The sequence below is a fragment of the Tiliqua scincoides genome, chromosome 3, assembly GCF_035046505.1.
Source record: "Tiliqua scincoides isolate rTilSci1 chromosome 3, rTilSci1.hap2, whole genome shotgun sequence".
NCBI classification, from domain to species: Eukaryota; Metazoa; Chordata; class Lepidosauria; order Squamata; family Scincidae; genus Tiliqua; species Tiliqua scincoides.
Window position 1 is genome coordinate 144000129 of NC_089823.1, and position 21867 is coordinate 144021995.

At 44.2% G+C, this 21867-nt stretch overlaps 1 protein-coding gene across 1 annotated transcript in view; it reads right to left on the reverse strand.

Annotated features, from left to right (window-relative positions):
* Positions 1–2261: 2261 nt before the first annotated feature.
* OPN4 (opsin 4) overlaps positions 2262–21867 on the reverse strand; it is an 82364-nt gene continuing 62758 nt past the window's right edge. The window contains exons 6-13 of the mRNA XM_066620178.1: positions 18333–18504; positions 16596–16757; positions 14939–15046; positions 14598–14775; positions 10128–10274; positions 6829–6864; positions 5175–5213; positions 2262–2546 (exon numbers count right to left, since the gene is read on the reverse strand). Coding sequence (XP_066476275.1) covers positions 2262–2546; positions 5175–5213; positions 6829–6864; positions 10128–10274; positions 14598–14775; positions 14939–15046; positions 16596–16757; positions 18333–18504 — 1127 coding nt within the window. The remainder of the gene's footprint in view (positions 2547–5174; positions 5214–6828; positions 6865–10127; positions 10275–14597; positions 14776–14938; positions 15047–16595; positions 16758–18332; positions 18505–21867) is intronic.

Sequence of the window (21867 nt, forward strand, 5' to 3'; positions counted from 1 at the left end):
CACAACTAGAGAATCACACATCGAATAAAGCGAAAACCAAAAGCTTGAAGACTCACAGTGATTAAGGAGCCCAGACAGAAATATGTTGAATAGATAAGCAGGTGGCTCTTGTGACGGTCAGGGGATAATTGCAAAAGATATATCAAACCTAGTACTGTAATAAATGAGTAAACAGTGCCACCTAGTGCTTTTTGAAATATGTATGTATTTGCCTTTTGGAACTTGTAACTTGAAACTGACCAATCCTGAGAAAGCCTCCATCTCTGATGTCACACCCCCAGCCAATGAAATGTAAGACTCCTCAGACAAAGGAGCCAGAATTGAATATAAGCAAGTGGGTCACACTGGAACATTGCTTTTCTCTGAGAGTGCTGGGAGTTCCTACATAGCTCCCATTGCTCTCTCCTTTTGGACAGGAGTCCCTGAGAAGCCCATTGCTGGCAACGAAATAAAGCTTGCAGATGATCACCATTCTTGCCTACTGAGTTTGCTTTTGAACTTTGCTGCTGACCTTGCAACAATTGATCTCAGCTGGTGCAGATCTCAGACCAAGAAATACCAATTCCCTATTCTAAAGAAGTGCTGGCTGGCTGCAGGACATTCTTTACAGAATGTCCAACACAGAATGGAATCATTTTGATCTTGCAAATCAGATGATCCCATGCCATGGCCAGCTGTAAAGTCCCATCCCTTAGCTTGGGCATCTTACTGCAAAAAACAGCATAGCTCAGAGTTAAAGCATGTCTTTTGCATGCAGAAGGCCTCATGTTCAATCACTGGCATCTCCATGTAGGACTGTGAAAGACCCCTGTCTGAAACTCAGGAAAGCCAGTTTGTATAGACAACACTGAGCAAGATGGACCAATGGTCTGAAGCAGTATAAGCCAGCTTCATATGTATGCTATCCCTTTGAGCTGTCAGTCTGTTTCTCTGATTGGCTCCCTACCTCAGGTGCTTGGTACTTGTCCAGCTATGGGGAAGGAGCTTGTATATCTGCCAATTACACAGGCTTACAAAATTGAGGGTTAGAAAAGTTTTTCCCAAACTTTACGGTGGTTTGATATGAATTTGGGGTGCCGATTCAAAAAATGGCATCCGTTTTGCCCTATCACGCCTAGTTGTGGAGATACAGTATAGCCTCTTCAGAATGGTTCAAGCAGCTTCCTCATGAGGAAGCCATGGTGTAGGCTTCCTCATGAGGAAGCTGCTTGAACCATTCACCAAAGAGGCTATGCCGTGTCTCCAAAACTAGATGTGATAGGGCAAAACGATACCATTTTTTGAATTGGCACCCCAAATATACCCAAGAATTGGTGTAACGTTTGAGGAAGCAAAATGTGTGTTGGCCTGTGTTATGATTGGTGACTGTGAACCAAAGGGTATGGACAGCTCACATAAGAGTCATCATGAACCATACACTGACAAAACCATGAGATTTTAAATGCTTGGCTTTTGTGCAGAATGCAAGAACCATGGAGCAAGAAAGAAAGAGACGATTGCCCATAGATATGACCTACTTAACCAGGTATTGAACATTCTACTCCATTGTTTTGTAATTTTTTCCAGCAAATGATATTGCACAGCAGGAGCTTTTTAACAGTAGCAGAGCAGAAATAAACAAACCTCTCTTGAGTGCAGATTCAAGGTTAGAGTTTATCCAAATACACATACTAGCTCCCTGGTCAGCAACTAATTTTTAACAAGGGGTATATTTTTGAATTGAGGGTGACACAATGGGGATCTTTAACCCTCTTTTTCCCAGCGTAAAAAGCAACAGGAAGTTTGTTGCTGCCCTCCTCTTGCAAACCTCAGCTGTTCATTCCCATTTGCTGTCTCTTGGCTTGCATGCAGCAGGGAGAAGCTGGGATGCACAAGGGGAGGATTCTGACAGTCTCTGCTGTTGATGATATTGCAGGGAGGGAATGAAAGAACTGTTTGCCTCTGTCTACACTGACAACAAAGCAGGTGGTATGGGTGGAAAGGCCCTTGGGATAAGAGGCCATTTGGGGGACCAGGTAGAAAGGGCTTGGAGGTCAGACCAGCTCTGTAGACTGCAAATGGCCTGCCCCTGCATTAGCCCTTGGGTGGAGTCTCAAGCCTTCTCTCCAAATTCCTGAAAATAAATGTTTGTTCTTCTGAACTGAGGAGTAAAATCACATGGAAACAAACTACTGTAAAAAAATGACCTTTGTCCTTTTCTTTTTCTTTGTAGCTTTTATGGAACTAGTTTGAAGTCTTCCAGGAAAAATTTTTTCCCAGGGTCAAACAAGTTTTGAAACATTTTCGACATTAAACTGACACATGTTTCTTTCTGACCCAGCAGCTAAGGCCATACCCTGGCACAGCCATTCTCGTTGGCTGCTGGAGTTCTTATCCCAACCATGCCCACTATTCCTGGAGCACAAGGGGCCTGAGCTGTATTCTGAAGGTGGGTCTGTTCCCTGGATGTTGCTGAAGGTCACTATAATGCTGGGTATCTGGGCTGAAGATGACCTGTAACAAGGATGATCTTCTCTCAGTCCAAAAGCAGTCATGTCCTCACCTGTCTTAAGCAAATATCAAACAGAAATGTAAACATATGGTGTTGTCTGAAATGATCAGAAGGCAGAAGCTAATAGAAAGAGAAAGTAATACATATTTTTGAAATATACTCTGACAATCTACCCTGCCAAGTCTGAACAGGCCTCCAAACAATGTGTGTGGGGGGGGGGGGCACAAGGGGAAAATAAAAACATCCTAGTTGTACATCTGTTGTGTGAAGTGAAGTATGAAGTGACCCTCACTTTCTAGTAGGTGAACACAGGATTGCTGCTCATGGCATACAACTACATGAGAACTGAACCCAGGACGGAAAACTGGAAATACAGTCACGTTACATCATACATGTATTATACTTGTACAAATTCAAGTATGTGCACTCAGCAAAAAGAGAGAAGTTTAAATAGTGTGGCACTGAATATATGTCCTTGAGTGAGCTTGAGATAGGAGAAAGAATCTGCTGCTCCCTTGGTCGTCTCAGTTCCTGCATGTTTCATGGTGTGGTTGTAAACAGATAGTACATATTTTTCAGATTTAAAGAAATTTTGACTATATGTAGCTTTTGCCAGAGGCAGAAACTGTAATCAAGACAGGCTGGAGTCAAAAACCAGATTAGACAGGTAAGTAACAGAAGGGCCAGGAAAAGAAGTTGTGATCAGGGAGATGATTTACTACAAGCATGGCATGGCAATTGCTCTCTTAAATGGCATTACCTAGACGGGGAGCCCAATCCTACTGAAATTCCCCCACGCAGATGCAACGGACCCAGCACAGCTTGTGCTGTATCCCACAGGGGAATTTGCAGTCTGGAGGTCTCCTTGTGAAAAGGGGACATTTGTCCCCTTGCCCCAGGGAAAATCCGAGCTGGGGCAATGGACCTGCACCTGCTAAATCACTGGTGTAAGTCCGAGAGGATCAGTGTCAACAGATCTAGCCTGGGAAGGAGAACAGGATACCATGCATGACAGTACAGCCAATCCCAAAAACTGGGCCTAATTTGCCCACCCCTGCCCCTTCCCTGCCCTCACTCAGCCCCATTACACCCCTCCCCACCCTCCCCTTACTGCCGCTTGGTGGGGCACTTACCTGCTCTGGCACGTGCTGTGGCTTGCACTGGTGTTGGCAGGAAGGCCTTAGCTTCCCACCGGTAGGCCTACTTTGTGTGATGTTGCAATGTTTTTTACAGCGTATTTGTGACAGTCTGCGCTGGTGGAGCACTTGCTGTGCCAGTGCAGAGGTACAATAGGATTGTACCAAGAGGGACCAAGTCTGAAACCAAGTAGGGGCCTAGCTGGCCCCATACAACTGGCTTCTCTGATGACCTGGGTTGAATTACTGCAGTACTGGTTATGGCCATTATGTGGATGATGCTACACTGAAGCTGAAAGTAGGCTGATAACTTCCTCTGAACCTGTAGTAAGGTCCTGTAGTAAGGTCCCTTAGATCTGTTGCTCTCAGAGTTCCTGGGTTGAGACTCCTACAGCCTAACCTGCCCTGGAGCAGGCAGGCTGGTGGGCCTGCACTGCATCCAAGGCAGGATTGGGACCTAAAGTGGCTCAGCCCAGGGCAAGGGGAATCACTTCACCTTACCCCAGGTAAAGTGGCAGCAGCCCCAATGGGCTACTCGGATCTGTGCCACCTCAAGAAGTGGCGCAAATCCAAGCAGCCGGGGGCTGTCCCAGGCTGCCCGGGAATGGGGTTAGGATCCAGCATAACTGTTGGATCCTGGCCCCGCCTCCCACTCCCCTACTGCCCATCCCCAGGAACACCTGCCACCCCCTCCCCCTTCACAAAACGCCTCCCTCATGCCTCCTCCCCCCTTCGCCACGCCCCACCAGACTCCTGCGCCAGCCAAGCTCATTCAGTGCATTCTTACCTGGCCCAGAGCTTGCATTGGCAAAGGGAGGCCAATACACGTTCGTGAACTGGCCTATCTTCCTCAGAGTTGGCACAAAAGTGCTTAACACTGCTGGACTGGTGCAAGGAATTTGCAACAGCCCAAGGGTGCATTAAGATTGTGCTCCAGTTTCTTATGCTACTACTTCTGCACTTGACCATCTAATTACGTTGTGTATATATAGACCAGGTCTCAGATCCACACTAAAGGTTGGAGAAGATAGAGGTATACTACTTTTGTTAATTGCCCTCGTGTTACACAGTTACCACATCAAGTTCCCTGGGCACACAGGAACCAATTTTTCATTGGAGTGTTATCAAGTATCCACAATGCATAGCCAGTTGACCCAGTTCAGTACTGGTAATCTATGGAGATGAAGGTCCCTCTGGATATGAAACTGTATCAAGCTGAATTGAACTGCTTTGCTGTACCTTTTGATGGAAATGTGATATTGTCTGGGCTGCCAGTTTCTGCCCACAACTAGAGATGAACTAAGGCCAGTGTGTTGCATTCAATATGAAGCAATTTTTACAGTTTACCATTTCTCTTCTCCCCCACCCCATGACCATGACATTGTCGATTCATGGTTTTACTGAATATGGATAGCAGATTCTTTAGCCAAGTTCTGCTGGGAGGCTCCACACCTTTTACGTGCACAGAAAATATACCTCCTTAGTTGTATGGAGAAAGAAATTGTCCACACCTCAAACAGGTTATGAAGCACTGGAACATAACTTACCAGGCTATCTTCAAGGATATAGCTTCCAAATGGTAAGTCCTACACAAAGAAAATGAATTGTGCAAATTTTTTCAGTTATGTAAAAGGTTTCTACAGTGAACTGGAAACATTACATGTTAATTGGAACAGACATTATTAATGTATGTATTTATTTATTCAGTAATTTATATTCTCCCTTTTGGCCCCTGATTTACCGGTAAGTAGGACTGAGGTAGACAGGAGGATGAGAATGTGTCTATACATCTGTCTCATTAAACTTACTGCAAATAGCAACTGGGGACCCAATCATGATTGGGACCTCAGCATGGGGAAGGGGGGGTCAACCCTTTCCACCAATGACATTTTCCAAGTGAAAACCCCCTTCAAAACAGCTGTTTGCCCTGGTCGGAAAAAACATGTACATACCTATGCACAGAACAAATACAAGCTAGGGAAAGTATTTTCATGGGGAAAATGGCAAGCAGGGAAAGGGTTGATTCTCCTTCCTTCCCGTGTGTCTCCCACGGCTGCTATTTGTAAAAATCTTATAGAGATGAATGCATGCTTCTCTATTACATTTCGTTTGAGCTTCAGTTGCACAAAGTGATGACTTCATCAATAAGCCTGTATGTTAGATACATTATTATTCCTATTTTCTGCAGGGGGAAGAGGGAACAGAGGCTGCAAGGCAGTAAATGTGTACCCTTCCAGCAACCATCCTAGCTCTGCAGAATGGAAATTGATTGTCTGCTAAGGAGCTGATATAGGGAAACCTGACATGGAAGTGAGGGCAGACTTTCAAACCTCTCTTTAGAGTTTTTGTGCGCAATCCTATCCTGTGCTGGAACAGGCAAACCAGGAGACATACGCTGTATCCAGCGCAATTAGTGGCCATAAGCAGCTCAACCAGTGGCAAGGGGAAACATTTCCCCTTATCTCCAGGTAAGGGCTGCTGGCGCCAATGGGTCTCCTCGGACTTGCACCACCTCTGGACGGTGGGTTGGGATCTGGCATAACTGCCGGATCCCAGCCCCACCTCCCACTCCCTGCCTGCCCACCCCTGGGGCTGCCCACTGCCCGCCCTCCCCCCACCCGGGAATGCCTCCCTCCTGCCTCCTCCCCGCCTACCTTTCTTCATTGCGTTGGCCCAGCTGGGCCAATTTAACTTGCAAGGAGGAAGCTGGCATAGAGGCTTGCGTTAGCTTCCACAGGCCTGGCTTAAGGCACGTTTTTGACCCTCCTGGGCCAGCGCAAGGGACTTGCTCCGGCCCAAATACAGGTCTGGATTGTGCCCTTTGTTTTGTTTTTTTGCTCTATTGAACATGGAATATGTAATAATGAATAAACCATTCCCATAGCTCCCTTTACAATATATATGCTATTTATACCAATGAGGAAATATTGAGCTATTATATAATACAAATAAAGTTGTTTATTATTATTATTATTATTAATACTAAAACTAATTAATTATGACAATCCAGAAGGAACTAGCTGAATATTTGAACTAAAAAAGGTGTGAATTGTTCACATCTATTAGTATCTTATTGGGGCATTTTAACACGGAGAAACCTACTAAACAGTACCATCACATTTCCTTCTTTGACTATTCCACCCCAAAAACATTAGCTGAAATCTGCATATCACATAAAGAACACTGCAATCTGATATTCACCTCCACCACAGAAATGTCATCTGCATCCATGGAAGTCTATTTTTAAAAAAGGGAAAAAAGAAATAGTAGCATCACACTCTTGGCCTCAGAAATACAGATGCCTTGGTATTCCTTAACAGCTTAGTCCTACCCTTCTGTATGAGCAGGATAAGATTATAAATCATGATTATATGCTCCCTCACTAATCTTTGAATTGTATTATGCAAGTACAAGATACACTACAGAGTGCAGTTATGTCAGCCCAACTGTGGCAAACTTGTGCATTGGAGAAGGGGTCACAGTAGGGAAATTGTTGGGCATTCTAGGCATCATTCCAGAACTGGGACCGCCCTTTAGATCATTGCATGGGTGCACACAAAGAAATCATACACTGTATCTAAGTACTAAATACTCTACACAAGCATGCCCAGGTTTATAAGCTACTTCCACCCTCTAGAAGAATAGGACTGAGATGATTCCAGTAGCTAACCATAGAATACCATCAAGCATACATAAGCCATAGCAGGTCAACACAGCTCACACAGGCAAAAGTGCATGTCATGGAGCCACAAAATGGAGTTCCAGTACCTCTGGAAATGTAAGTACCATAGAGGGAAGGCAAGGAAACTAGTGATGGGGTAATGAAGGTGACATGGCAGTCACGGACCTGGCCCCTGTGTCACCTCAGGGCACAGGACCGCAACATGCTATCCCCCTCCCCAGAGAGAAGACTTATCTGAGGTATGGAGCCTCATGTAATGTCCACAGGTGCTCCGAAAGCCTGAGGCCTCTAGAGCACCGTTTTCTGGAAACTGGCAGTACTGTTTAATGGCACTCCAGAGGCCTCAAAAGGCTTTAGAAGCACCCATGGATGTGGCATGGGGTCTCCCCAGCCCTCAGAAGGGCTCCGGAGGGTGGGTGGAGGAGGCAGTGGCAGCACAGTGGAGCCCCACAGAAGTGGCACCTCGGGACTTTTGCCCCCCAACCCTCCCCCAGTACTGCCACTGTGACAAGGGGCACAAAGCACAAAATGAAGGACTTGAACAACTGAATGCACTCAACAAGGAAAGGTTGCATGCTGAATAAAGTATGCAGTGGGGGAAGCTAACAGCCTTGATTGTAAACAATGTGGCTTTGTTTCTTTCTAGCCAGTGTTTATAGGAACACATTAGTTATGGGACATAGTTTCAGGGAAGAGTCTTTTGGATTTTCCAAAACAAAAACCATCGTATAAAAATAGCCAAATGAAACAGTTTAAAACGGAAACTGCCCAGTCCTATCCCCCACCATTGGCACTGATACAGCCCCGCTGGTCAAGTGCACACTGCATCCAATGGTGGTGGTGGGGCAATCAGGAGGCCTGGCAGAGGTAAGTAAAAACATTTCATTTACCTCCCTTTAGGCCCCCTGATGACCAATGGGTCTCCTTAGACCCATGCCAACTATATAGCTAGCATAAGTCCAAGGAGGGAAAAGGGGATGGAAATGTTGCTCACATCTGTTGTATTTATTCGTGAATATGAATGAATGAATGAATGAATGAATGAATGGAATATGAATCCGTGAATAGCAGATGAGAAGTATGGCTTATAGAGCTATCATTGGGCAGCCTGTGTATGTCTTGGCCTATACCATATATCTAAACACTTTGCAGTATGTTGAATATTCAGGACCACATTATGGACAGGCAAATGATATTGCCAACATTCTTTGAACTGGGAACTTGGATACTGCTCCTCTGTCCAGCACAGATGTTATGTTCTGAGAGACATGGAATTTTCATGAAGTCCAGGTAATGAGATGCCCATCAAATGAAAGAAATATGTATGGAAAAAATGGCTCGGGAATGGGAAAGTCATTGCATAAGGAGCACTATGCACCTCTCTTTTTGAGAAAAATACTAGGCCAAACCCACCAATTAAAAGCCTCACCATTTCCTTTCTGTCTGTCTTACAGCAGCTTCTGCAAGCCTCTCTGCCCTCTGCTGCTGACTCTCATCACTAGTTCATGCTTCTGCTTGGCCTGTACTTTGTCTAATGAACTCCTTACACTTCCTGGGCAGTCTGGTTTCACATTAAAATCTGTTTATGCTGTAGTAAACTCCCTCTTTCAAATTCCAGTAGCACTGGACATTCATTGGCATTCATTGGCATCCTTCAGTCTCAGAAGACTATGGTATCGCGCTCTGAATAGTGGTTCTGGAACAGAGTGTCTTCTCCAGTGCACAAAGCCTGGGTAAAGTAAATATGGAGAATAGACTGTTACCCATGCAGCAAATCCGCCCTCTCCACATCGCTGAAATGGTCCAATGGAAAGGCAGAAGCCAATATGGTTGGTTCCAGCAGCGGCGCAGGAGTTGCCAGAACGTGACTGTGTTCAGCCATGAACTGCCTCAGGGACTCTGGCTCCGGATTTTGTCTCGAGGTTGACTCCTGAAGTTTTTTCCATAACTGGATGTAGCCACAAGGCAGTGGAGGTTTGGGATCAGAGTTTTCCTTCTCTCAGATGAGCTGCCTTCCCAGGCTAAGGAGTCCCATCTACCCGGTAGCTGTTTAGTTGCCTTTTACAACAAGTACAGCCAAACTGAGGGCCTATTCTTATCCCCCAGCCCCCAGGGCCAGCACTGGACATACAATCTTCTGAATACTACAGAAATGAACCGTAGCACAGGTGAATAGCTTAGCCTAAGGGCAGGGTGACATGACTCCTAAGCAACCTTTTGAATTAGTGATATACAATATGCAGCAGCTGCTGGTCAGTTAGTGCTGGGGTTGTAATCAGCCCAGATAAGGGATGAGATTGGTGTGATGTCACAATGGCAATGGCTCACATACACAGGCAGCAAAACTGTGGTTTTCTCTTTTTCTTCCCCTTTTCTATAGGGAAGAGGCATATGAAGGACATTTTCACAAGTGCAAAATCAGGCACTTTCACAAGTGCAAGATCACAGGCAGGCTAAACAGAAGTGATTAAGGCCCAAATCCTAACCAACTTTCTTGCACTGACACAGCTGTGCCAATGGGGTATGTGCTACATCCTGCAATTGGGTGGCAGTCACAGAGGCCTTCTCAAGGTAAGGGAATGTTTGTTCCCTTACCTCACAGCTGTATTGCTCTTATTTTGGTGCTAGAAAGTTGGTTAGGATTGCACCCTAAGTGTCATTCTTTTTGAATTTCCTGATGATACATTTCCTATAGAAGACTGTGAAGGTGTTTGTGAGGAGAAGGTGGACTGAGTGAAAATTGCAGGCATGCAACCTTTTATGGAATGATGCAGGGATGTGTGAACCCATCTAATTTGAGAAGACAACATTTAGTTACCTTTTCAAAAATCCCTGAATCATGGCTTTTCAGTTGAGGTTTGTTTTGGATGTCATGCATTTCTGCAGTAGATTCACCTACTTTGTAGAACACTGGCCCACTAGCACCTCTGGAGTTTAGACTATCCGCCTCCGTATCAGTCCAGTCCTGCAGTGATACACCACAATGAATGTTCCTTTATGTGTGCAATCACTTTCTCTCAAGCCCACAAAGTAACATAAGTGTAAGTCACAGCCAGAAATACAAAAGGACATGAAAAACCTGCAGTAGGACCTATTTACATAATCAACAGCATCAGGTGTTGAGGTTTTTCCTGATGTGTACTGCTTCACGATGCAAATGGGGTGAAGTGCCATTCAAGTTTGAGTATTCCTTCATGGAAAATAAAATGTTTGCATTTTATAATGCGAACGTTATAATGTTTAATAAAATAAGTGCCAGAAAGACCCAAATAAATAAATAAATAAAGACCCAGAAAGACCCAAATAAAATAAGTGTCAGAAAGACAAATTTAGATCAAAAACGTCTCCCTGACATGCTAGTTATCTATATATTACTGAGCCCTCAATCCTTGGCAAATCATGAAGAGGGAAGAGAAATGGGCCAATGATCACTTTATGTGGTATCCTCATACTCTTGGTTACTAGCTTACAAACGTGTCAATTGTGTTCAGTCTTTCCTCCCAGGAGATCAACATGTCCCCAGGTGAAGCACTTTATGGTTTCCCCATAAGGCTGCAATCCTAACCACACTTTCCTGAGAGTAAGCCCCATAGAACAAAATAGGACTTACTTCTGAGTAGACCTGGTTAGGCTTGTGCCCTAAGCTGTTTACATACAGAGGAAAAGGCAGAGAACAGCATATTCAGACACAAAGAGGCTAACCATGTATCCCTGTAGAACCCAGTTTTATGGCAGGATGGGCAGTAGGGTTTGTTCCTCTGTCAGGAGTCACATGAGGATCAATTACTTTGTACTATGGAACTCAAAGAGAATCCTTCCTATCTACAAAGCCCTACCATATTTTGCTGGAATATAATAAAGAGATAGAAACTGGCCTTTATATACATGATCCCACTATGTCAGACTTCTCTTCTGCAGAGGATTGGGAGATATTGCCCTTGCTGGGAAGAAAAGTTCTATTACAAAAATCAGCAGGGAGCCATAAAGCAATCTATGGAAGTGTAGAAATGTTTGTTTTGGCTCATTTATAAAATTGTGCATTATATGGAAATAAACTCTCCAAGTCAGTTTCCTTTAACTAGATGTACTTTGTTGGAATGATAATCAGGGAAATAAAATGAGTGGCACTCATAACTACTGCAGCTGAAAGCCTCTGTAAGAATTCCAAGCTTGCCAGTCTCTCCTAATAGCATATTAGCCTAAAAATGTAACAACCTAGAGGTTATAATAGCATTTTTGTGTTTTTAGAGCTCCTCTCTTTTAAAAAATGGTTGAAAATGCCACACTAATGTGCTTTTAATAGCACAGAGGGAGAGTCCTCAGCTCCAAAGTGCAGAACTGCTTCTGGCTTCTGGACAAGGAGCAACATTTGGTGGTACTTAGCGAAGAAGCAGCAAGCTGTCAGGAGCTTCTGGACATATGTGGTTCTTTGATGGATTGGCCACTTTGTCTAAATCTACCAGCAAATGTCTTTCTAAATGCACCCTACAAAAGCATTAGCCCTCTTTTTTTTTTTTTTTACCATGTGAGGGCAGCATGCTTTATTATTTTTGCTGCACTGGGAGGACTTCCGTAAGTAAAAACCTATCTTTGTGTGTGCAAAAAATAGCTTGTAAACTAGAAACACAATTAGGCCTTGATCACAGAGAAGTCAGAAGGCCCCAACTGGCTGCAATAGCCATTCATTCTGTCAGGTCATACAAAGCAGCAGGAAAGCCCTCCTTCAGCCCAGCCCTCTTTTCATTGTGCTGCCGTGTGCCCTCTCTCTCACTATCCAGGCAGCATCAGAGAGTAAGAAGGTTACTGCAACACTCAACTTCTTTTTTCCTTTTTGATGCTGTGATGTCACAAAGACCTCCTGATGTTTGAGGAGGCATGCTAAATGTGGCCCCCTTACTCAATGATGTGCCATCGTCTGCTCCTTCCACTCCTCAGTGTTCTAGCTCAGCGTTCTCCTCCCCTCCACATTTCCCCTTGCTCTCTGTCCCCCTCTTCCATTTCCACTCCAGGGAGTGGAAGGAGGAGGAATGATGCAGGCAGATAGGAAGTGCTGAGCACCTCACACCAACCTTCTGCCTGAGATGACCACTTCAATTAGCCTCATGCATGGGCTAGCCCTGGATGTCACTCTGACCACCCAATCCTATGCTGACCGGGTGCTGACATGCATAGGGGTAACACACTGCCCTAAGCGGGCAATGACATCATGATGTCATGTGACATTGTGACATCACTTCTGGGTTTTCCTCAAAGGAAGGGGCTTGCTGCAGCGACTTCACACTCCCGTTTCTTCTCCTGTGAAAGCTCCCCTTTGAAGGAGAAGGAATGGGAGGTACAAAGCTGCCGGCGCCTCCTCCGTAACTAGGGTGGAGCCTGAAGGGCAGTCATGCACCTCCCTTGATGTAGCACCTGGGGCAGCTGCCTCTCAGGCTCCACCCTATGCTTCTGCTGATGTAACACATGCTGTGCCAGCAGAGGCTGCTTTACGGCAGTTGTAAAGCAGCCTCTGCCAGTGTGCACTGCCAGGCTGCTGGCGGGAAGGCCAGAGCCACTCATGCTGCAGATGACTAAAGACCCGCTGGAGCAAGTAAAGCCACACAGGGGGTGGCATGAGGCGGAACAGGGCAGCGACAGGGGAGAGTGAAGGGTTGATCAGGCCTGGGAGGGGCAGGTTTGGTGATGGCAGCACATGCCAAATCCTGACCCCCTTCCCGAGCCTGCTTTCCCAGGTCACTGCAGACTCACAACAGCTATAGAACCGGCACAGGTCCAAGCTGACACACCAGGCCTGCATGGGTTTACCCCAGGGCAAAAGAACAAATGTTCTCTGACCTCATGGAGGCCTCCTAAGGCCAAAACTCCCTGGGGTTCAGTGGAGCCCACACAAGTGCCACTGCATTACCACATGGGGAATTAGGTAGGATTGGGCTGTAAGACTTCCTCATTCTTCTCTATTTCAACAAGAATAAATCTTCCAGGGCTATAGCATGAGTGAGTCAGAGAAAGCTGCAATGAACAGGGTTCTCCAGCTAGTTGTAGCACCCATTAGATTCAACAGCTGCTACAATCAGTCAGAGGTTTCTGACTGCATGGAAACATATTAACAGCCCAATCCTAACCCACCAGCTTGCATGATGCAAAAGCGTCAACAGAGCACACGCTGCATACTATAGTGTGGGGCCAACCAGATGGCCTGCGGGAGGTAAGAAATAGTCATTTTTACTTACCTTCCCATAAGCCACCTAGCTGCTAATGGGTCTCCTCAGACCTACACGAGCTATTTGGCTGGTGTATGTCCAAGAAGCCTCAAGGGATGTAATAAGCTGGAAAAACATAGATAGGATCTTGGTGTGTGCTGCTATCAGTGAGATCCTCTCCCTCCCACCCTCAAACTGCCTCCCATTTCAGCCCATTCTCCATCCTGATCTTACGTGCTTCAGATGGGTGAGCCTATGGGATGCATGTGGTGCTTCTGGGGTGAGTGAGCTTCCAGCTATTTGTCCTGGCAGCCCCGAAGCACACAACAGTGGCATAGCTTTTGCAGCGCTGGACCAGGATTTATAGTAGCAGATTGCAAGAATCACTGCTGTAGGCCCTGTATAGATCTCAGTCAGGCCTTTATTTGTCATGTTTGTGAATCTTCAGGCAAATTTCAAAGTTTTCTAGCTCTGTTAGAACCCCAGTTAACTCCCATATCACATCTAGTTTTGGGCCTGAGATATTGTATGTGGAATTGTACAGTGCTTTGAACACTTAAAAACCTCTGCTGTATAAAGAGTATTAATAATATTTAGTTCCAGTGTCCTCTTTCGAACAGCAGCCAGCTATTTGAGCATTTCCAAAAGGTCATACCATGAAATGAAAAAGATGACCACCGCGTTTGTCGTCCCCAGCATTTGATATTCAGAGGTGTTTTTTTTGTTTAGTTTAGTTTTTTACATTTCAGCTTCCCAAAAATCAAAATCATTTTATTGATGAGTTTTAGAGAAAGGCTGTTTTTTATTTTCTGGAGAGCTGCCTTAGGCTTGTGGCAGGATAGCAATATTTGACTGAACAAGCAAAATAAATCATATAATGAAGAGGCCTGCGCATTTTTCTTTCTCTTTGTTATAACACTTGCTGACTTCTACTGCCAACTCTGGTTTTTGTTTTTAATGGCAGAGCTATTCTCTTAAGTTCCTCTGTGCCCATCACGTGATATATTGCCCTATCTAATCTACTCACCAGCTTGCAGCATGCCCTTTCATTTATGTCATATGTAAACAAGGTACATGAAGAATTTCCTTACAGATTCACTGTCTGAGACAGAGGATAGACTTCGGTTTCCTCTTGGCAGCCCATTTATATCAGAGGCCTGGCTGGTGACAGTGGGGCGTCTGGTAGAGGGGTAGCTGTAAGATCTGGAGTCTTTACGAGAAACTCTTAGCAGAGATCCAAGGCATGGAAGAAACTTTGCAATCGCCATTCTAACAGATAAGAAATTGAACAAATCAATGTTTCCTTCCCAAATAAAACTGCAAGCACAAAAGCAGAATGCTTGTCTTCTATTTTCATCACCCTAACACAGTTAGTAAATAACATAGTGTCATTTATTACAAGTTTCACTTTTAAAAAAGAAAACAAACTTACCTGTAGTTGGGATGGGCAATGGCATAAATAATTGGATTGTGGATAGCAGAAGCTTTGGCAATCACTGCAGGTACCGAGTTCATGAAGGGCGTAAGGATATGGGAGTATCTAAAGTGAGGGAGACATACTTTCTTAGGTTGCATTCTGCCATAGTTGATGCATCTTCTCCCCTTTTCATAGTAGTCTGCACATCTAAATGAACTTTTACCAAGTAATAATCATGCAGGGCCAGTTCAGACATGCAGCATCTACTCAGCAAGGCACCTCAACTGTCCCTCCAAGTGCCTTCATAAGGAGAAAATATTTTGAGTGCCAGTCAACTCGCCGCCCAAAGGTACTGCAGAATATTGAAAACTTTCCATATAAAAATAGCATCACAATACATACACGAAAGCCAAAAGCTCTGGCACAACAGCAGCAGTCCATCATGGCAAAACAATACACATGAATGACTTAAAAAAAAAAGAAATCACTAAACTGCAGCACCAACAATAAGAAACTAGAAGTAAAATCAACACAACCAAGCAGCAGTAGTGGGCAGTACAAGCAATAAGAGTAGAAAAAATGCACAGCAGCTAGGAGGATCAACAATATCTACATTGTTAAGGCTAACCACTGGCAAAGGCCTTTCAAAATAAAGAATGTCTTCACCTGCTGGCAGAGAACTGCTAAGAAAGCTGCTAGGTGGTTTTCTCTTTATTAGGATTTCCATGGTGCACATGTCATAATAGAAACAGCTCTGCTCCTGGCACTTGCTGATGTGATAGAACACAGAGCAGAATCTTTCCCTTTAATCTCAGGGAACAGGGTTGAATGTACGAGATTAGATGACCCCTAAGGTTTGCTATAAAGCCCTGATGTTTGAAGCTTTAAAATGTAAACAACAAGAATTGAGTTGGAAAGCCAAGGCAGCCAATGAATTTGAGCTAAATCTGGAAGTAAAGGCTCAAATCCTAACCAACTTTCTAGCACTGGCATAGCTGTGCCAGTGGGGCATATGCTGCATCCAGCAGTTGGGTGGCACTCACGGAGTCCTCCTCAAAGTAAAGGAATGTTTATTCCCTTACCTCAGAGCTGCATTGCCCTTATGTCAGTGCTGGAAAGCCGTTTAGGATTGCGCCCAATGTTTATTTTGTTTTGCCCCCATCAGGACATAAGCTGCAGAACTCTGCATTGGTTGCAGCTTCTAAAATATTTTCAAGGGATCTCCACATGCATGAATGGAGCTTATAGGAGGTTTCTGGAATTGTAATAGCACATACTTACAGCTATTACAAATATGGGAATTGCTCTTAGGCAGTTTTGGCTGTACCTGTGTTCGGATAGCATATTGCACTCTCCATGCCAAAGCAATTCCAGAGACTGCTGGGCTATAGCACATGGTCTGATTTTGCATATCTCTACTGGCCCACAGACTTCCTCCCAGATATATCTGGGCGTGCACAATTGTGAGATCAAATACAGAATAATGATAGCCAACTTATGCCCAATGTTGTTATCTATCACACTCCAGTATGGTTGTGGTTGCCAAATATGGGGCACTTCCTGAATCAGGTTCTTGGATTCACAATTGTTGGGCCATTCATCATGTAATTCTTTCATAACTTCTGTTCCCATTTAAATTTTATTTTGCAGACAGAACAGTATTTAGGATTACCCTGCAAAAGCCAGCAAAGCTACTGCAGAATATGGAGACCAGGAGATAACATAAAGTGAGACAACAACCAAAGCTATTTTGGCCATTTTCCACTCATTCTTCATCCTCTGGTACATTCTCTGAGATTCTCTGCTACTGTCTGATCCAATGCTTCGAACTGCCCTGAGGAAAGTAAACAGAAGAAGAAATGTCTTCATATAGTAAGAATATGGTGAGCTAATACAACTTGTCTTTTAAAAATTCACACAATGTTAAATATATAAATATCAAATATAGATAATGACTTGTATTGCAAGATTCACATTCACCAATAGAAGTACTTCTGTTGCAAGGTCACAGCAAAGTTCAAAAGCAAACTCAGTAGGCAAGAGTCAGATTTATTATTATTATTATTATTATTATTATTATTATTATTATCATTATTATTATTATTATTATCATTATTATTATTATTATTATTATTTATTAACAGTATTTAATTAATTAACAGATTGAGTGAACATTCCCTAAAATATATATTTCTAGCAGCAGAAACAGAATAAATTATGCATGCTATGAAAACAGATGAACATTTGCTTAATTAGAAATTTATTTATTATTTCTAGAATGCTTTCAAAACAAAACACTCTACAATAACATAAAATCAAATAAAAAGATAACAGCTTGAGACAAAATAGGAAAGGAAATAATTATTTGCATAATTTATTCAGGTTGCAAAATTCTGTTTTTCTGAATGCAGATTTTGTTCTACCTTGGTGCAAAAATTTTTAAAGCAAAGAATGCACAGAGCACTGGACTAGATGAACTTTTTGTCTAATGCGCTATGTCAGATCTAAATGGCAATTGTTCTGCTCATTCATCTTTTTAAAATTAGTTCTGTTAATCCAATTCTTCTTTCTCTGCCCTAATTCTGATGAATCTAAACTGCAGCGTCATTTTCCACATCTGCCATCCCAAAATCTATCTGCTTCTTCAGCTGATCAAATATCTGTCAGAATGATGTGGAACTTGGCATAGAATCTACAGCCATTTTGCCTATGCTGAATATTCCTATTTTGTTTCCTGTCTTGTTTCCTGGAGATTGTCTCTTAGAGCCCAGTCCTGTGGCCCGCACATGGCTCCGTACCGTGGACCACAGTCGCAAACCTGCCATAAGGCACGGGCTCCCGCCAGTGCTAGCCCAGCGCCAGCTGGTGCTGGGCTAGAGCCAGGCAGTGGCCCAGGTTCTGCGGCTCAGCAGTCTCCTGGACCGCCGGGCTGTGGAACGGGAGGTGGGGGCATGGATGGGGGCGTGGGGGAGGCTTCCGGGGAGGGGGGAGGCTGGCGGGGGCAGGCGGGAGGCGTGCCAGGGGGCGGGTGGGAGGTGTGTCGGGGCAGAGAGAGGTGGATCTGTGGAGCTGTGCTCTGCAGGATCCAGGGCACTTGTGCAGGGCTGCGCGTCCTACATGAGTGCCTTTACTTTAGCGCCGACCTTTCAGTCAGTGCTAAAGAGAGTAGCCCCATTGCCGGGCTGCTACCCTTACTAAGGGGAAGGGGATGAACGTCCCCTTCTCCCAAGGAGCCTCCCGTGATAGCGCGGGAAGCGCGGGATTCGCTGGCAGCCCTGCTTGGAGCCGCTGAGCCTGGACGCTGCGGGCAGCTCAGGATTGGGCTGCTAGTTGGCTAGATTTCATGCTTATAAAAAATGTAACCTTCTACTAAAGTTAACAATGGGAAGCTAGCTTGTGGGTGACTTACCTGTTTGTAGTCTTGATGGCTCTGAAAATGAGCACATAGCTGCATATGATGACAGTTAACGGAATGAAGAACACAAAGCAGAACAGAAGCATTGTGTAGGCACGAACTGATGGAGTGAAGGTAATATAATCCCAGGAACAAGAAGTCAGCAGGCCCTCTGGAACGTAAGCACCTTAAAGAAAAGAGAAATCTTTTCTAACTTTCCGAAAATATATTTTTTTAATTTAAAGTTGTTAGAACATGGATGTCAAACTTACCAGTTATGATGGTTTTATTTTTATTTTTCACATTTTTATACCACCCTTCCCACTTTTTCCTCCAAGGAGCTCATGCCTCAGACTTGGTTCTTATTTTATTCTCAAAATAACCCTTAGGGCAACAATTCTCAAACTCTCACAGAGTTTGGGAACCACGCTAAGTGTTTGCAGGGGCGGGGAATGGCAGCAACGTGATCCCCAGGATCCTGCCACAGCTGGGAACACAGGGGCTGTTTTCAACCTTACCTGTGTCCCTGCTGGCCTCCTGGGGTGCAGGGAGCCCTGTGGATCCCTCTGCAGGGCTTCCCATGGCTTGTCAAAAGTAAAAAAAATGATCCACTTCCAGTTTTGCAATTGCAATTTGGAAGTGGGTCGCAATCACTTTTTTTACTTTTGATATGATTTTTGGTGGGTCATCAAAGGTTGTTGGAAAGATCAGAAAACTAATTGCCTCAAGCCCTGAAGTTATTCAAAAAATCAGATAACTGTAGCTGCTAATTACCCTGCAAAGAGCTCATCTTCTGCAGTTTGCAAGATAACTGCCTTACAAGGAGCTGAGTTCCTACAGTTTGCAAGCATGTGTAAATATAGGGAGATAAATGTTTGAGGGTCTTTTTCTGGCTATTATTATTATTTTATATAAATAAAATATTATTTCTTTCTAGATCTCTTTTTTAAAGGCTGGTAAACCTGGGTGGATCCCAACAGAGTGTCATTTTAAAAAGTGGGTCCTGGTGCCAAAAAATTTGGCTGCTAGAGGCAGTGTTCCACCCAGGAAACTGACATTTTGTGCCCCTCTTTGCTGCTGTTGCCTGCAGAACTCCCCTCAAAGCTGACTCTGAGGATCAGAATAGTGTGAGATTTGGTGTGCAAGGCGGGCTGCAGATGGAAGAAGTTGGTGAACATTGTGCTTTCCTTGTATGAGTGGAAACGTCTTTCCATTTTCACAAGGCATTACTGGATCTAACTCTTTCACACACAAGAAATAGGAAATATTCTCCTGATAGAAACTGTAATTAACTATGAACACAAAACCATTTCTAACTTCAGTAATTTTCAGCATTTCTAGGGATAACTTCTAGCAGCTCTGAGATATTACAACACCAGATGTTGAGCCCAAGTTTCCTATTGGTCCTCTGAGAATGCACATTATGGATACAATGTGAATCTAATTATAAACCAGCATCACTAATACCCTGTAAGTGATTATTCTGCCTCATCAAATTATAACTCACTCTTTGAAGTACATTTTTCTCATATTGGTCTCTTAAGCCACTCATTAAACAAAAAAAATATCTTGTGAAAGCAACTGAGATGTAGGCTACATCCAGAACACAAATCCTTTTTATGGAGACTGCTGTTTACAGGCCCTCAGCTTGTAAGCCCTACGTGCGGTGTAGCTCAAGAATGCGTGTCAAGGCTCCAAATTCAGCAGCTCCCCTCCCCACGCATATGCCATTCCTTCTTCTAGTGGAGATTATTACCAAGAAAGATGATATGATTACCACTATTGACTGATGAGGTGAATAGGTCACTATCCTTATCTTAGATACCATTTCGCTCCACATAGAAATGTAACAGAATTACTGCTATCCTTTTCATTTTATGGCCTTGCAGTGTCACCGATTTAAAAATACAACAATCTTGTTACTTACACACACACACACACACACACACACACACACACACACACACACACACACACTTTTCTTACATGTGACTAACATCCCTGCCAGTCCATAGCAGCCAGAGCTGCTGATGGAGTGTAAGCTGCATGCTATGGAGTGGGGGTGCCCAGGCAGCCCAGGAGAGATAAGTCAAAATCTGGTTTACTTACCTCCCCATAGGTTGCCTGACCTTGGGTCTCCAATGGGTCTCTTCTCCTCTTCCATCAGTTCTTTTGCTGGCCTAAGACTGAGGACACTTGTAGGAGTGGGTCCGGGCCAGGAGAAGAGGATAGGATCTTGGCATGGACTGCTGTCACCAAGATCCCGCCTCCCAGTACAGCCTGCTCCCTGCTTTGAGCCACCTATGATCCTCCCCCACTGCCAGTTTACCACTGGCAGTGGAGGATGGCAGAGGTTCGGCAGAGGTTCAGCAGACTGCTGCCTTCCATACACAGCTTCCAGCCATTTCAAAGCCTGCTGAAGGCAGAGTGGCTGCTGCCACATCACTGGCCAGGACTTACAGTGGTAGATTGTGAGATCCGCCACCATAAACCCAGCATAGGATTGCACCATCAACTGGCTCTTGTCCATAAAAATATCACAATTTGTTAGCCTTGAAGACTCTGTGGGATTTTTAATAGCACTGCCAGCTAGGTTAATCATTCAGAGCTTTTAAGATACATTATTGAGGAATTCTTGCAACATCCACATGGTCAGCTCAACATAATTATCCTCATATTGGTGGGGGAGGGCTGAGGCTCAGAAAAGTGTGGCTGCCTAAAAGGTATGCAAGTTCATTCATGGCCTAGGTGATTTGAATGGCAGCAGTCTGAGAGCGTAGATGCTATTTCACCTTCCATGTAAGGTTGAGACAGATTTCTCAACTCTTAGCTACATAGCCACATTAGCTCTCTATCATAAAGAATGTCATCTATGACTGGGTCATAGGTTTGTACATCTTGCACCACAAAAACAGTGCAGGCAACATATAAATACAGGGAAGATGTAAGCACAGTGGTTATATGCATACATGCCTAGCAGCACCACTTCAAAACTGTTTCTAGACATAGGGACTTAACCCTTGAACATAAGGAGGAAGAATTTATAAATCTGCAACTGGTAGGACCAAGTTGTAGGATAGGGTTTGCAGGATGAGGAACCACAGCAAAAACAGACAGGACCCAGTACAAGAACCTCAAGTACTGTGCTTTACATTTCTCCAGAAGAAAAAATGGCATGTGCTCAGGAACACAATTGAAATGGCAGCAGAATCTTTCCTTTTCTCTTGGAGATCCCTGCAAAACTTATTGGGATGCTGGCCTCCTGAGATCTGTATAGCTCACCACACTTATTAGGGTAGTCCTGCCCTTTTCTGTTTCATAATGATGCTGTTCCAGAACACTATTCAGAGTGCGATACCATAGTCTTCCGAGACTGAAGGATGCCAACAACAACAACAATGATGCTAGAGACAGAATGTTGGAAAATAACTATTTGTCACATCTATACTGACTTAAAGCCTATGATTTCACAGGCAGAATGAAGTGGGGGGTGTTTTGGGGGGAGGTTTCCTTCCCCTCCCATTATCCATCTTTACTACTGTACTATCCT